The sequence below is a fragment of the Callorhinus ursinus genome, unplaced genomic scaffold (genome assembly GCF_003265705.2).
Source record: "Callorhinus ursinus isolate GAN/ISIS: 27379988/994484 unplaced genomic scaffold, GSC_fseal_2.0 scaffold11, whole genome shotgun sequence".
Taxonomy (NCBI): Eukaryota; Metazoa; Chordata; class Mammalia; order Carnivora; family Otariidae; genus Callorhinus; species Callorhinus ursinus.
In genome coordinates this window covers 27,909,183-27,925,863 of record NW_027397073.1, presented here as the reverse complement: position 1 = coordinate 27,925,863, position 16,681 = coordinate 27,909,183, and the positions used below count along the sequence as shown (strand labels likewise).

Genomic DNA, 16,681 nt, shown 5'->3' with positions numbered 1-16,681 from the left:
ACTCTCTCCAGTCCATCAGAGTTGAGCTACATTAGTGAAACTCAACTATTTCCAAATCTCATTTACATAATGGATGAGATGTGAAATGAGCCCAACGTGAGGGGAGCCGCCCGGAGGCACTAAAGTTTATCACAATATGTAAGAGTCCTTTTAGATCATTGCATTAAATTTCCACTAACAAGGTAACAAATTAATTGTCTGTATTACTGTACTAGCCCAAAGTCTATTGAGTGCAGAGTATCAGTGAGGAAGCAGTTGAAGTTTCGAGAACTGTGGGCAAGAGGGATGTTTAGAGGGGTGTGATGAATGCTACCTTAGCTCTCTCTTCTGCCCCTTTAAGAAATCCTCAGCACCTCTGTAATCTGATGGCGGACTTTGGCTTTATTAGTGAGGTAAGCGAGGATGAGTAAATCAACTGTATCAGACAAGCCTCAGGACATCTAGAAATTGATCATTCTGCCGAAATAAGCACTCAGTGTTTATTAGCTGGGAGTTCATCACTATCACTTCTCCTCATCCAATTCCTAAGAGATTTCAAAGCCATCATCATGGTATTAGCTCGTCTGACTGAACTACTAGAGATAAAGATTAGGAGATCTATCTAATGATGGGTCTGAGTTTCTGTGATTTTCTTCTTCTATTGCAAAGAAGAGAGCTTTTCCAGCACACATTCTGTGTCCATATGTGTATGCCTGTACACAATCAGAATGCATTTGCCTTCTATAGGATGGATTTAAATACTGGAACAAAGTAGGTAGTTTGAGGAAGAGGCCCAGTAGAGGTTTTGAAACAATACAGTTTGACCAAACATAAATCGATGACTACTGAACAAGGGGGATATATGCTAAACTGACATTTCTAGCTGACACAGTGTGTCTATACAGTGGGTGATATTGCAATCAGAAGAATAATTTGATTCTATAACCACATTATAATCCTAACACCCATACATGGTCAGACTCCTACAGATATGTCCGTGAGAAATGAGTGCATATCGGACTGATCTTTCACAAACGGGTAAATATGCATTTATCTATTTATACATATATTTATAGACACACATGCACTTAAGCTCCTGATATCAAGCGCTTTTCTCAATGTGGCTTCTAAATAAGCAGTAATCAAAATGCAAATAAGGTGACCCAGTTAGCATCAAGATCTGTATTACCATGCAGATGTGTTCTGCGTTTCCACACTGCAACGGTAAAAAGGAAGACACTACAAAAGATGCTTATATTAACCAGCCTTGACTGCTAAGCCCTTTATATTAGGAAGAATCTAGGGAAGGCATTCTCAGAGTCAACGGTCTTATAGATTGGATCAAATCTCTAGTTTTTGGCTTGGTCTGTTTGCAAACTGCCCGGTAAGTGTACAATACCGGGCGTGTACCAAAAGAGCAAGAAGATGGCTTCTTTGAAATCTCAGGATGGAACCCTTGCAGCTCAGTGCCAACATGCCAACCTGAGACAGGCCAAAAATAAGGCTGGGGGTCAGAGTCAAGGCTCTGTTATCCTCTCCGTGACACGCTTGACAGAGCCAAATCTCAGCCCCTGTCTGGGATGAGTTGCCCAGGAAGGACCAGACTAACTCTAAACTTGCTTTGATTTTACTTTACTGAAGCTTCTTTGTGTTTATCTGTTGATGAAGCCTGTGACATGCTTATGTACATGACAGCAGCAAATTCCTAAGCTACCTGATCTCTAAGGACATAACAAGAGCATACTTGGTGCATCGTAGTATTAAATTGGTTTTAATTACATGTATGCATTGTTTCTTCCCTAGTGAATACATCTTGAAAGTCCCTTTGTTATATTTTTCAGAGAACAGCTACCACTCTATTGTCTCCACATTTTTTTTAAACGTGGGAGCAGTTATATCAGCATACTGTTTGGTTGTCTGTCCGCCCTTTGTCCTTCTTTGGTGTGTACACATGCGTCTGTGTGTACATGTGTGTGTGCATGTAGGAATCAACTTAGGCAGGCAAGGGTTCTAACCTGAGCTTAGAAGTATCTATGAACTTTAAGCTGTTTATAAAATGTGTTCACTGTGCATATATATATATATATATATATATATATATATATACGCTTTTTCCCCCTAAGAAAAGGTTCTGATGTCTGAGATTCAGGAAGATTAAAAACCTCTTACTCAGTATGTCTCTCTTTGCAATTTTGAAATCTGATGTATTTCCATTCTGGATGATGTAATTGGGTGCTTCTAGAAAACACCTTTCATCTGAGATGAACTTTTCACTATAGGATCAGGAGAGACTGACTTATGCATGATTAGAATTTACTGCATCAAGACTCTGTGAAGTTATAAATCTCTGTGAGGTTCCAGTGGACAAAATATTATCCTCTCAGCCCATTTCTGCACTCCTGAATTAAGAGAAGGAAGAACTAATCAGATTGTTTAGCGGTTTCTCTGAATCTAGAGAGTGCGGATTCAGAATAGTAGAGCTAGAAGAGATTCTGACCAGTAGGAAAATGAAGCTTAGTGAGATTCCAAGTCTTGTCCGAGTTCATCCAGTAAGTGTGGGGCAGATCCTGCAATAATTCAGTGTCTCAGAACTTTTGTCTAACACTCATATCAACAAATTATTTGTCTCTGATACAACTTATTGACGCTAAGTATTCATTGACTAATTCCTTTGTGTCAGCCATATGCTAGGAAGATAAAGGAAAAGAATATAAAGTCTCTGCTTCCTAAAGAGTTTAAATCTTATAGGGAACACACATAACTTGAACATATGAAATAAGTTTATAATAGAAAACTAGTACTAAGACGATATAGTGCTAAGAAATAATAATAATAGTTAACACAGGTGAGTGCTCATTATAGCTAGGCACCATGGTAACTTCTTTTATATGTGTGTTAGTTTTCTATCATTACTATAACAAATTTCCACAAACTTAGTGGCTTAAACAACACAAATATATTACTCTACACTGTTGGAGGTCAGAAGTCCAAAACGGATTTCACTGGGCTAAAGTCAAAGTCTCAGTAGGGCTGCATTCCTTTCTGGAAACTGTGGGGTAGAATCTATTTCCTTGCTTTTTCCAGCTGCCAGAGCCTATGCACATTCCCTACCTTATGACCCTCCTCCTCCATCTTCAAAGCCACTAACGTAGCATCGCGCTGACCCTCCTTCCAACACCACATCTCTTTCTGGAACTCTTCTCTTCCGCCTCCTTCTTCCACTTTAAAGGACGCTTCGATTCCATTTTGACCACTTGGTAATCACGGATACTCTCTGTATGTAGGGGCGGCTGAGTGGCCACATTAATTCTACCTTCAGTTCTCCTTTGCCATGTTACATAACACATTCACGGGTTCTGGGGAGGAGGATATGGATATCTTTGGGAGCTGGGGTTTTATTTTCTGTCTACCATAATGTGTAAACTCATTTAATCCTCACAACAGGTTCATTTCACAGATGAGAACACTGAGGCACAGAGAGTTGATAGGACTTGCCCCAAGTCACACGGCTAGTGAAGCAGGTAGTCTCCTTCCAAAAATATATTCTCTATTGTATATTCTCTATTTTCTACTACATGGAAATAGGGGATTAAAAAAGAGGGCTGTGTGTGGACTAAAGTAGTTAGGGCAGCTTCCCCCAGAAGATTTGGGTCTAGAAGAACAGATGTGTTTTCTCTTTGCCCATTCATCCACCCAACACTGTTGCGTATCTAGTATCTGTCAAGCTACGTGCTGGGGAATCAAAATAAAGTAAGACATGGTTCCTGACCTGTAGGCAATGTTGCGTTTGCCTCCAGGAATGTCAGAGAAATCAACCGGTAATGACACAAGAAGACAGAAGTCTGTCCAAGACGATAAGACATATAGGAGAGAGGCTCTAACTCTACCCAACAATGGGTGGTGGGTTTCATTTTTGCCAATGGCCTTTCCAACCGTATCTCCTAGTATGTGGTTTTTATGACTCATCCCAACCACCCTTGTCTCAGCTGCACAAAGAAGGCTTGTTATTCCTGCTTCTACTCTTGTTGTTTCCCAGTCCTGGTAGAGAGAGCCTCCTCCTTCTACTTCTCGTGATTGAATTTTGTCCGTCAAGACTGGGGTTTCTGTATTTTTGTCTGTCTTCCTGAGTGGATGACTATTCATGTTCTCTGTGCTTAATGGTGCCTGGCTCGCACAGGTCCTTAATGAATGTTGAATGAATAAATGGATGAGCACAGACCACCTCAGATCCCACGGAGAGCTCATTTTCCTCCTAATTCCCAAGGGACTCATTTGGCTTCCTGTCTTGTTTGGTTTTCAGTTTCCTAAGTCTTTCTGTCCTATGTCACTCTCCACTTCTAAACTTTCTGTGCAAATACAGGGCTCACATCTTCCGAGTTGTGCTAGTAGGCGCTCAAATAATTGTGAATTTTAAAATGATTAACTCTAGGCTCACTGAATAGCATTCTGTTCAAGAGTAACCTTGCCTGAATTTCACCTCACAAGGTCCTAGAATGAAGTAAAACTTATTTGACACAAAACACATGTTGAGAGGGTCACTATGACGGAACAGGCTGTTTACTGTCCACGGCACTGGGCTCAAGGGGGAGGTGGGGTTGAAATCCATCCCATGCTCCTCCCTCTGGACCTGGAGCAATGGAGTTGCATGTGCACACAGGAAGCCAGGTCTTTTTCTAATGTTCACAGTGGTGCCCTCCCTTTGCTGAGATTTGGGTCCTTGGAGCTCTATCCCTCAGATACTGTATGAGTGAATAGCAGAGGCTCTGCCTTTTGATGATTAAAAAACACCTTAAGATCTTTCTGTGTCCTTATAAAAAGTAACAGCTGCCTTTGTGCTATGCCAAGTTTATTAGAATTAGAATACAATTCTTAGAAAACAGGGACTTCAGTGGTTTTGACAAGTGCTGTGTCCCTGGTACCAATAAACATTCAATAAATACTTGTTGAATTAATGAATACAATGATGCAACAAAAATAACATTTTTCTTGACTTTGGCACAGAAAAATATTGTTTCCCAAATTCTAAAGGTATCACCTAGTGCTTGATTCACGTTCTTCTATAACATATATCCCCCTGTGTGCCATGAGTGAAGTTCATTTGCAAACAAGAAAAAAGAGCAATGGATCAATCCAACAATTAGTTATGAGAAGGGGAATTATTATCAAGTTTTCAAGAGTTTTTTTGTCTTGTGCAAAATATGTCACTTACTGGTTTACCCAAAAGGGAAAGAAAAGAACATCGAATTGAGTCAACAGGCATGGATTTCCACACTCTTTCTTCTGCACATGTGATGTGTGAGTTTGGATCAGAAATCATCTGGTCCTCTGTGGCTCAGTTTCCTTATCTGTTATTTGGAATTTCACCATCTGCCTTTTGTCATCCACAGAGATGCTGCAGGGGCAAATGGCATAATGTATGTCAAAGCTCTTTGCAAGATTAAAAGCCACTGACTGCTCAATATACCTCCCAGTGCATGCCAAAGCCCTGCATTCTGCAGCATGAAGGGGGCCAGGGAGGTGGCTGAGGAACCCAACCACCATCTCAGTGGTGTCAGGCTCTCTCACTATCCCAGACTAAGTTTTGTCACCAGGAAACAACTGCATTTGCAAATCATATAATTAAAAAATTAATTAAGGTGTTCAACAAGCCTGTATTAATGACATAGCATTTTCTAGATCTGCTGCTCTCTGCAGTGGATGTTACAAAAGGAATTACATATTACACTAGTGACGATTCCATTAGCCCCTCTGTTTTAAAGAAATTGTGACATGAGGACCCATCAAGGAGTCAGGATCTAGTTCTTACCACTTCTTACCAACTGTGTGATTTTACCTAAGTTACACGACCTCTGTAAACCTCTTTTGTCTGATCTAGGAAAGGGGAGTATCCAGTACTCCTCCTACAAAGATTTTTGTTTGTTTGTTTGTTTTCCCCATAAAGAAGATGAGATAAAGTAGCTTTATAAACCTAGAGCAACATACAAATTACTCTAAGGTGAGGCTGGTTTTTATTATCCAAGGTCACAGAGCTCATTAAAGGGATCCTGGGAACATCAGCCACCATAGACCCTGCTTTTCCTCCATGACCCCTGTGACCTTGAACAAGCCGGGGAAGAGGTAATTGAACAGCAACTACTACTTTGGAAGAAACAGAATCAAAATATTGAAGCTATTGACTCACCCTTAAGGCAGTAAACAGTGCTTTGGTCTCTGACCTTTTCCCATCCTGGGGCAGTCAATAACCTGGCCGCTAGATGCAGCGCCTGCCACTGATTCTGATTTGGGAGTACTTTAACCTTGAACCAAACTCCAAGTAACCAAGGCAACAGGAAGTCAGCTTCTGCATCGGAGGACTGGGAATCCATAAATCAAGTCCCTAATGCAAACACTGTGTGCAGGTGGAGGTTTGAGGGGATAAGTGGTCTATGAGAAATTACGTTTGAAAATGAGTGACTGTCCCTCGATACACTACAGCACAGTTTCAAAGACTTTTTTACAAATGTATCAATAGAGGTCAACAGGTTATTAGAATGTTTTCCTATAGGTTTAACTTTGAAAAAATATTTCCTCTTGGCTCTGTCTTTTAATTATGAACAGATGTTGGATCCACATAGTTATTAGCATTGTTATTTCCTCCGTTAAAAACGTCCTGGCCTCCAAATATGCGAGCCTCAGTACAGCCTGTCCTGAGCTGGGGTTGACGGATGTTTCGAATGCAGGCGCCATGTGTGTTCTCCACACAGTCTGCTGTCTGAGGTGGAAGTGACCCCTTCCCACATCAAAGCTATGCTCACCTTTACTCAGGTCCCGGGGTTAGTTGAAGTAACACATCTCAATGATCCAGGGGTTCTTTCTGGTGGACTTCCAGCTTCACGCATCTCCCTCCTGCAGAGAGAGGGAAGCCAGGCCCATGCTGAGAAGAAAGGTTCCAAATGTCCCAGCACTCCGCCCTCATCCCACGTCTCCGAGAACTTGCTTCTGAACTGTTTCACGCATGTCCGGTCATTTGGGCCCCTGTCCGTGGAACCTCAGCTCCCACTTGGAACAAAGGGAAATGAAGACTTCTGGTGGCCAGGCTGCCCGGTGCTCTCTCCCCAGGGCGGGGTGGGGGGTCACCCATCCCAGGCCCCCGAGCCCTCGGCCCTCAGGCAGATTTTGGGGATTCCGAATGCTGTTAGATTAGTCTTTGTTGACAGCTTATCTAATATACTTGATTCATGTATGCTATTTCTGAGATTGTTTCCATAATCCTTTCAAAACCCAAAAATGTCTGAGAAAACGTCAGGGCTCCTTTTTTTCTTTTTTCCTAATTGTTTTTCAAATTCATTGGATGGCAACTAACAGTTCCATAATCTAGAAAATCCTAAATTATCGAGGGTTTCCAAGACAGCTTGAATAGTGACAATTTGAATTATGGAGTTTTTAAGTGTCATTTTATTACTTTTAACATAAACACTTGAGTAGCAAAGTATGCCCAATAGAGGTATGATCGAATGAACTTTAATGAAATGATGTGGACTGAGACTAATTTGGATGGTGAACATTTGCATGAAAATGGGTACAACGAGAATGACTGGAAATCAGTTTGTTCCCAAGTGGGAGTTAAATATCCTCCTGCTCATCCTGTTTGCGGCTTGTTCCCTGAGCCTGTCATAATTTGCGCAAAGAATGACCTGCCCAACCTGTGTCTGCAGGTACAAGGATGACGCATCAGTGGGTTTTTCCAGAGGAGCTGTTACCCAACAGAACTCTGGGACGGCTTGGACTTCCACAGGCGCGCTATGGCTATGGAGGGCCCACCTGCCTCCATTTAATGGAAGCGTGCCCCGGGTGGCACGGCGAGTACCCAAGTGGGGGGACCGAACTGGGAGGACTTCCATCAGACCCGGGGCTGCTGTCCCCAGTTGAGATTGTTAGCAGCCAGATGTTCAAGCATAGCATTCTACCCCAAAGCCTGTGCTCTGGTAGACTTCTAGATTTTTACTCCCAAAGTCTGTTTATTTTCTCAAAGGAAACAAAGTTTAATATGTTTGTGGCTTGAAAACTATTAACAAGAAAGAAGGCTAGGGAGTAAGTATAAAAACTCCCTCTTCCTCACCAAACTTTGCTGCGCTCTCCTTCCTGAGAATAACCACTGTTAACTGTTTGGCTAGGTCTCCTTGTGGGTGGTTCTGTATGTGTGTTACATGTGTTATGCGTGCACGCCTAGCCCATCCCTGACACCCCTGCATATTTCACAAATGGACATCCTGCCCACGTTTGCTGCCCTTCCTAGCTTCCTGATGGTCATGCCTTGCAACCTTTCTGTTGCAGAATTTGATGTCCGCCTACCTCCACTGTCAAAATGCTATGAAAAAGAAAATCCAAAGAAGTGTAAATGGCATTGTTATTCACAACACCAGAGGGGGAGTTTCAGAGGGTGGGATGGAGAGTAGGAGGAAGGTAGTAGTAGGTCAATGAAAATGTCAACATGACTTTCTTCCTTAGATGCTTATAGGTGCTTTTTCCAGGTGCGACGCTAGGGCCTGTGCACCCTCGATGTGAACAATGCTGTGGGCCGACCAGGGCAGTGGACAGGTGTTAGAAGATGACCAGCTGGGCCGGGCTGATCCATGGGTCCTGGATTTAGCATCTGGCTACTTGCAGACTCCCAGCCCTGACATTAGGGCTGTGTGACTTTAGTTAGTTATCTCTTAACCTCTCAGAAATGTGTTTCCCTCATCTGTAAAATTAAGAAACTGGTATCTTCTGCGCTACACACTTCATGGGGCTGCCACTGACCACCCCCCCCCCCAAGCTGCTTTCACTGTGGTGGCAACGTAACATTACTTGGGGAGAGGACTGAATCACCCACGGTGGTTGGGTTGCAAAAACAAGGGTCAAGAGCTGTGGGATAAAGCCCCATTTGTTGTTGCTGTCAGTGGCAGGTAGCCTAGAAATGAAGAAATTCTGCATGGATGACCATCTGACATGGATTCAGACACGCCCAGCCTCTGGACTTGGGCTTGGATAAGTTGGGAGCCACATTCCTGCAGCTGGGGATGCAGACGGGGCCGAGAAATCCTTGGGCAGGTCAGGGAAGAGAACGGAGCCTTTGCCAGCTGCCTTCCATTATCCTGAGGAAGCCACAGGCTGCAGTACCGACAGTGGTGATAGTAAGAGTAATAGGAACAGGAAACACTTCCTTGTCCGGGAGTCTGTGCCGGCCACTGCTCTAAGCACTTTACGTTAATTGCCTCCGGGATCCTCCCAACCACCCCTGTGAGCCTATATGGTTCCACCCCATTTGTACAGCTCAGGAATCTCAGAGCTTGGAGAGGGTAAGCAACTTGCTTATGATTACACAGCTAAAAAATAAGAGAGCCTGGGTTCAAACCTTGGAAGCAAGGTTCCAGAAGAGCTCTCTAATATGTTATATAGTTCCAGGCCCTTACAGAGGCACTTCACAAGAGGTGCTTTTCAGCATCACAAAGACATGACTTATGATGCTTCTTAGGACCAGAGGCTGAAAAGCCCCCAAATCAACTTTCGCTCGGTCGTGGGGACTGCTCTTACACACCAGCCCCCACAAAGGCATCTTTGGCTCCAGCAGACCAGCCTCTCGCCTGGATCATCTTCATTCCCCACCCAGAACTTAGTGTGTGCTCTTCTTGGCGCCTAGAATGCCTTTCCCTCTTCCTTGATGCTTTAGCATAAGCTCTGGAAAGCCTTCCCTCACTTCTCCCCACACTAATCCCGAACTCCTTAGCGCTCCCCAAGCACCTAGGACATGAATGGATGAAGGACACCCAGGCCTGCCCTTCTGTGCCTTCCAATTTTTCCTTCTCCTTTAGTCTCATGTCCCCAGCCAGATGACATGAGAAGCTAGGGTGGGGTGCCCTTCTCCCCTTCATGCTGCACGCAGCACAGCCTCCGTGAAGATGGGCTTCTTGAGCCATAGAAGACAAAGGGTAGCTGCTGGCCTCTCCTGCTTCACTGGGCCTGCCCCCCTGCTTCCACGGAGCCAAACTAGAATGTTGTCACCACTGATCTCAGCCACAAAACCAAAACCAGTCATGCTGCTAATATTTTTTTCCTTTAAATGTTCTAAAATTTCATTCTTGTTCTACCAGAAGGAGGTCAGGTGAATTAACAATTCTCTCAGCTCACTTTCAGGTTTTCTGTTGTCTGTCTTCCTGTTCTTTTCAAATAACTGCAAGCTTCGGGATTGTTCTTTTGTAGGGATGCCAAGCCCCCACCTAAAAGTGGACCAAACGGCACCACATAGTAAGAATGAGGGCTCCGCGTCCACCATGATGACCAGGAAGAAGCCAGCCGCGGTTGACAGCGTGGCAATCCCCCCGAGCCCAGTGCTATCGCTCCTTGCTGCATCTGCAGCCACGTCTGATGCAGGTGAGCACTGCGCAGAGGCTTTGGGTTCACCCCTATGAAGGTGGGCACGGAGAAGGCCCGCGGGGAATGTGCTGTGGAATGTCGCTTCTCCGCTTAGCAACCTCCCGTTAGACACCGAGCATGTTTCTGCACTGAGTTTTCAAGATCAGCTCAGGACCTGGGGGCAAAGGCCCATGAGTAGCAACTGAATGATAACAGTATTAATGGCTTTTTATCAAGCCTTAGTAATTATTAATCTCTGCATCAGGGCCTTATCTGTGTTAATCTCACGTGACTCATAAAAGAGGTCTGTGAAGTAAATACCTACGCCCTCAGTTCAGAAGAGGAAGCCAGGAGTCAAGAAACTCGCCCCAGGAACCTGTGGACAGTCAGGATGCCAGCATAGGTCCAGTACCCTTGCTCTCCACCACTGGATTTGATTAGCTCCCTTGCTCACTGGGGGTGGGAGACAGTGATCAGAGTTTCTCAGAGGCCTTGATTCATTCCACCCTATGATGTCAGGAATTCCTCAGTAGTCACCGGACCCTTCACTGGCAGTTGATAAAATATAAACTCCTTCAGACGTCCCAGATGCTCTGCCTTCTGCTCCCCACATAATCTCCCACCAGTGCCTGCACCAACCCCCACTTTGCCATGTTTATCCCTCCTGCCAAGAAAGCGGACCTTGGGCTTGGCTTAACGCTGTTCTTTGAGGACAGCCTTCCTCAGCTCCTGTCTACATCCCACAGACCTTGAAGGCCCAGCCTCCCCGCCGAATGCATGCAGCACCCAGTGTCTACCATGTGTTTGCTACCTACTCAGAGACTACAGAAGAACTGTCTTCTATTCACTTCTATTGTACATACCTCAGAGGTGGAATCCATGATTTAGGTTCTTGCTCCTTTCATGGCATACAGAATGAGGGCACAGCGTGGACTTACTGCACTGGTAACTGTTCAGTGTATTATAGTATTTAGAAATGCCTATTATGATTAGAAGCCCAGGAAGAGGCTCATTATTGATATTCACTCTAAACTCATCTTCTCAGTGAGCAGGATGCTTAGAGCAAAGAACTCAATTTGTCATCATCCCTACCTCCTTCATGGAAATTACTGGTAATTAGAAAATGTGCCCGATTGAAATAACAGAAGGAAATATTTGGAGTGACATTTCCCAAATTGAGTTCTGCAAAATATTAGTAAGTGTCTTGTGATAACAGATATTTTCATAGTTAAGTGAGTCTAGGGAATGCTACTTTATACCTGCTTCCTTTCCGTAGGGCTTTTCAGAGCCTTTAATTGACCAGTGTCTGCACTGTGACGCTTCAGGGAGGAGAGACTCAGAACTCTACAATCTTAACTGACCACAGAACCCATTTTTCTGGCAATAGCTCTTAACATCTCTTGGAGGTGCCAATCTCCTCCGCCATTTGGGAAATCTTGCTTAGGAGGAATGGGAGAGTCTCTCAAACAGGATCGTGAATCCACCCACTGTTCACATGCTAGGTGTGAAGTGAAAGTTCTTGGTGGAAACGCCAGGTAAATGATGCCTGCAGTGAGAACAGGAAGAGGGCAGAGGGAAAGTTGCAGGTGAGTGAGGAAGAAGCTACTCGGAGACTTGACAAATGGGAGCACCTTTGCAGGAGAGTGTCCAGGCAGAGGGAGCAATGTGGACATAGTCCTGGATGAGGAGCTGGTGCCAAGCCTGGAACTCTGAGAAGCGATCACTTGGCTGGAGTGAATGATTTGGTTTGGAGTCTACACGATCCACCCCAATAATTACTTATGCAACCTTCTTGGTTAAGCTCTGGAGACTTCCCTTTATGGATTTAGAAATTAGCCTGTATATTTCTGCCTTTGCTTGCCAAGCCCAGATATTTCCCAGAGGCAAAAGACAGGTGGTCCCCCCCCATTTTCCTCCCCTCTTGGCTCTTTCCATTCAGAGTGAGAGAATGCATTCTTGGGACCCCATGCTTTCACGGGCTCGCCTCCTCTATTTGCACTCAGTCATTTACAAGTATGCCAAACAGGCATAGAAACAGGTGGGTATTAAACTTTTAAACCTGCCTCTCTGGTAATCAGAGCTGAGCCAAAGCTCTCCTTTTTCAGGATGCAGGAGTGGGCTGTTTATTTTTGGCAGTGTTAAAATGAGACCCTCATTGAGAATTGCATAGATTTGGTCCATTTCCGGGTCTCAGGCTGCTAAGCAGAACTTTGGGGAGAAAACAAGCCAGAGATCTCCCCAGGTGCTGGAGGCCAGACCTTCCTGAGATTCCGCTCCTCACAGATATATGGCTTCCCTCAAACCTGAGAGAGTTAGGGTCACACAGCCTGGGCTCGTGTCCAACGCCCTGTTTCACACGCGATGCACACGTGATTGCTTCCAAGATTCAGAGATCTGCCTGAGGTCACGCAATTGGATTGGAAACCAAACTTCTTGATTTATTGCCTGGTTTCCAGTGGATTCTCCCTCTGTCATAGCCCCAACATTAGCAAAGGCAGATTTCTTTCTCCCTAATTATAGACTCCTACTTCTTTTAGGAAATAGTGAGTGAAACTCATCATTTGAGGCATTAACCACAGGCAAGCACACAGTAGAAAGTTAATAAATAGTATCTTGGTTTGATTTCTTTCAGTTGTGTGCTTGTGCATTAGTCATATATATTTCTGCTGAGACAATTCACCTCATTTTTGTTTTCTTTGGGGTCCCTTTCTCATCTTTCACTATAAGCAAGGTAATTTAGAAGTACTTCTAGCCTGGGGCACCTGGGTGACTCAGTATTAAGCATCTGCCTTTGGCTCAGGTCATGATCCCAGGGTGCTGGGATCGAGCCCCACGTCGGGTTCCTGCTCAGCCAGGAGCCTGCTTCTCCCTCTCCCACTCCCACTGCTTGTGTTCACTCTCTAGCTGTCTCTCTCTCTGTGTCAAATAAAAAAAAAAAAAAAAAGTACTTCTAGCCTGTTTCCAGTAGGTCATCATTTTTACAGAGTGGTTTTGAAGACCCAGACAAGTGCACAGTGGGCGGGAGGGGGAGGAAAAGAGACTTAAACTAAGTGTCTTCAAAAGCAAAAGTAATTTAAGAAATCATGTATTGAGATACAAAATATACTGAAGGAATTCAACTAATTAGAAATTCTTTTCCTTTTAAAGTAATGAATGCAAACATATCTAGTACGGCCCTGACACATAGTAGATGCTCAATAAATAATCACTGAGTGAAATGGATCGTGGTGAGGCGGTAGCTTTGTGATTAAACAGCACTAGACATGGAGACAGACATTGGAGAAAAACATGCTCCATCTTGGAAGTTAACAATCAAATGGAAAACATTTGACGGACATGTGGTAGGCTGTTGGTAAATACTTGCCAAACGATCCGTCAGTCTAGAGTTCTAACAGTATTTTTTCAAATAGGTGATCTTGGGTTTTAAAAAAAATTGCCCACCTTATTTTATAAACATTGTAAAATGGGAGAAATGGATGTGGGTCAGAGGTTTAAAAACATGTATTTTCTAGCTCAAGTGTGTGTGGGGTGGGGGTGGATGGATGGGTGATTTTGTGTGTGTGTGTGTGTGTGTGTGTGTGTGTGTGTTTTGTTTAAGGCAATTTTTTAGCTTCTCGGAGTCTGGGAAGCATGCTTATAAAGTTATTGATTTGAAGGAAGAGGCAGAAGACGAGCTGCAGGAGAGGGAGGGCAGGCGGAGAACATGTCAGTTTGTGAGCTACTGGGAGGGAGGGATGGCCGTGGCTGCCACTGGGGCTCAAGCAGGTCAGCCTTCGTGATCAAACTGCTCAATAGCTCTCGATCAGCCACAGTCCCCGGCCACAGTGCAGGGTCTGATTCAAGCGAGCACTACATCATCATTGTGAGTAATTAGGGCTAATGCAGTAAAGGCTTCAATAAAGTTTGTTCAAAGTGATATAGAATTTGAAATAACTTCTATTGCGCTGTCCCAATCATGATTTAATAACCGTATCAGATAATCCATACCTGAATAAATCAGGCTAATTTTTCTGCTCTCCTACATATTGACCTAACTTCTCAGGAATGTCATGCAACGTGGAGAGAATTTGTGATTTCACGACCAAAACATCCCCCACCTTTGTATTTCAGATGAGGTTACATTAGTAAATACATTAAAAATTCTGTAGGAACTCAGTAAAACGCCAAGAAAACAATCTCTACAGTCCTGCACCTGAAAGTCTAGTTGGAACACACACACACACACACACACACACACACCCTCAATATCCTTTCATCTTAAATCCAAGGAGAAAAAAACATGTATCAGGGTTGCTATCACTGATCAAATCTCAACTGCTCAGGGTGTGGCCCAGTAGAGATAACAGCGGGAGGCAGGTGGGCACAGCTCATGGTTTCTATCTGTTTCGTATGAAGGCTAATCCATTATTCTCTAAAACTATATGATTGGCCTTGTTTAAAACTACCAGAGCCTATGAGTAAGTGGAAATATTGGGTAGAAGGATGGGTAAAATAGATGAGGGGGATGAAGGAGGGCACCTGCCGTGATGAGCACCGGGTGTTGTATGCAAGTGCTGAATCGCTAAATTGTACACCTGAAACTCTTATTACACTGTATGTTAACTAACTGGAATTTAAATAAAAACTTAAAAAATAATAATGAAAATAAAATAACAAAGTACAAAATAAAGGACAAAAAAACAAATTTCACAAGTATATTAAATGCTTAGACATTTTGCTTCTGAAGGCAGAGACTGGTCTTAGGCAAACCATTTAATAATTAACCAAACTATCAGCACCATTGGAATGGACATACACTTGTAATCAAGATGCAAAACCTTAGACTTGACAAATTACCTTCACAACTAAAAGAATACATTCTTCATTTTAATAGAATTAGAAGGAAATCCAGTATCCTAGTAGCTGGAGCAAAATAATCACGAAAATTGCTTCTGGCCCCCATATTCTAGCATGCCTGATTTTTCGACTAACCAACTTCCATCCATGGAGAGGGGCCCGGAATAATGAAATCATATTCAGATGCAAAAAGCAATGAATTCTTTTTCAATAAGAATTGTAAAATTATTTATTTTATTTGCTTTGTGCCTATGTGTAATCATCATCTGATGCTCCTAACCAGAATAGTGTATCGATTCAGCCAAAAGTCTTGTCTTTTAAACTGAAATAGAGCAAATAAATGTACATGTTAGTAGGATTTGGAACATCCAAGGGCTCTAAGTATACAAATTGAAGAAGTCTTTAAATTATAAAATAAATTCCTGCAAGGCCAGATTAATCACTTAAAATATACAGTAGAAAACTTTCAGAAAAGTCCTAGGGAAAATAAAGCTTTATTTTATTTTATTCTTAAAGATTTTATTTATTTATGTGAGAGAGAGAGCATGAGCAGGTTGAGGGGCAGGGGGAGAGGCAGGCTCTCTGCTGAGCAGGAAGCCCGATGCAGGGCTTGATCCCAGGACTCCAGGATCATGACCTGAGCTGAAGGCAGATGCTTAACTGACTGAGCCACCCAGGTGCCCCCAAAGCTTTATTTTAAAAATGAATTATTCAGCTTGCCTGAAAAGTGCTGCCTATGGACCCATGTGGAAGCAACACAGAATTACTATTTGCCTAGAGAGGTCTCCTAAATGTGGGGCTTATGGAAAAGCCCCCCTCCCCTTGGCTCTGGGCCATGAAGAGACTCAATAGGGTTGGAAGCTGCTGTGCTTCCCTGAAGATCCCATCACAGCAAAGGCCTTCTGTAAAACCTCCAAAAATTATTTTTATTTTTGCCCCAAAAGGAGGAAATAAGCTCTTTTCTGATTTCATTAATGGACAGCCGAGCTGTCCCCATGGCCGCAGCTATAAACATCCCAGAGAAGGACCAAACACTCCAGAATCTAGCCCCTGCCTTCTGCTCCAGCCACATCTCCTTGGAAATGTTAACCAGCACCAGACTCCTTTGGAATTCCACTGTCAGAGTGTAATTTTCAAAAAAAAAAAAAAAACAAAAACCCTAAAAACTCATGTCAAAAATTCATTCAACTCTTCAACAAGGAAACCAGCTTGGTGATAAAGCTGATCCAAAGAAGAATTAGAGGGGCAGGACGTTATAGGAATGTAAGCATTGGAGAAAAAACATCAAGCGAGATTGCTCAGTTAATGTCCTAATGGGCAATAAAATCATAACCTCCGGGTTTATCTTTTCTACCAGTCAGAAATCATTTGCATATTTTCTGAGCAAAAATCTTCAAGTTAACATATTACCTGGCAGTAGTGGTTAGCAAATCCAACAAAGGTACATTTCCCTAGATAATTAATCCTGGGGCAGCCCTGTAAAACGACGACT

The 16,681-nt window shown here is 43.4% G+C and overlaps 1 protein-coding gene across 5 annotated transcripts in view; it reads left to right on the top strand.

The window, feature by feature from the left end:
• SETBP1 (SET binding protein 1) overlaps nucleotides 1-16,681 on the top strand; it is a 362,001-nt gene that overhangs the window by 323,513 nt on the left and 21,807 nt on the right. For 4 of the 5 annotated variants that reach the window (XM_073898264.1, XM_073898265.1, XM_073898262.1 and 1 more), the window contains exon 5: nucleotides 10,201-10,371. The exons of the other annotated variant lie outside the window; for it this stretch is intronic. In XM_073898264.1, coding sequence (XP_073754365.1) covers nucleotides 10,201-10,371 — 171 coding nt within the window. The remainder of the gene's footprint in view (nucleotides 1-10,200; nucleotides 10,372-16,681) is intronic. 5 annotated transcript variants of the gene reach the window in all.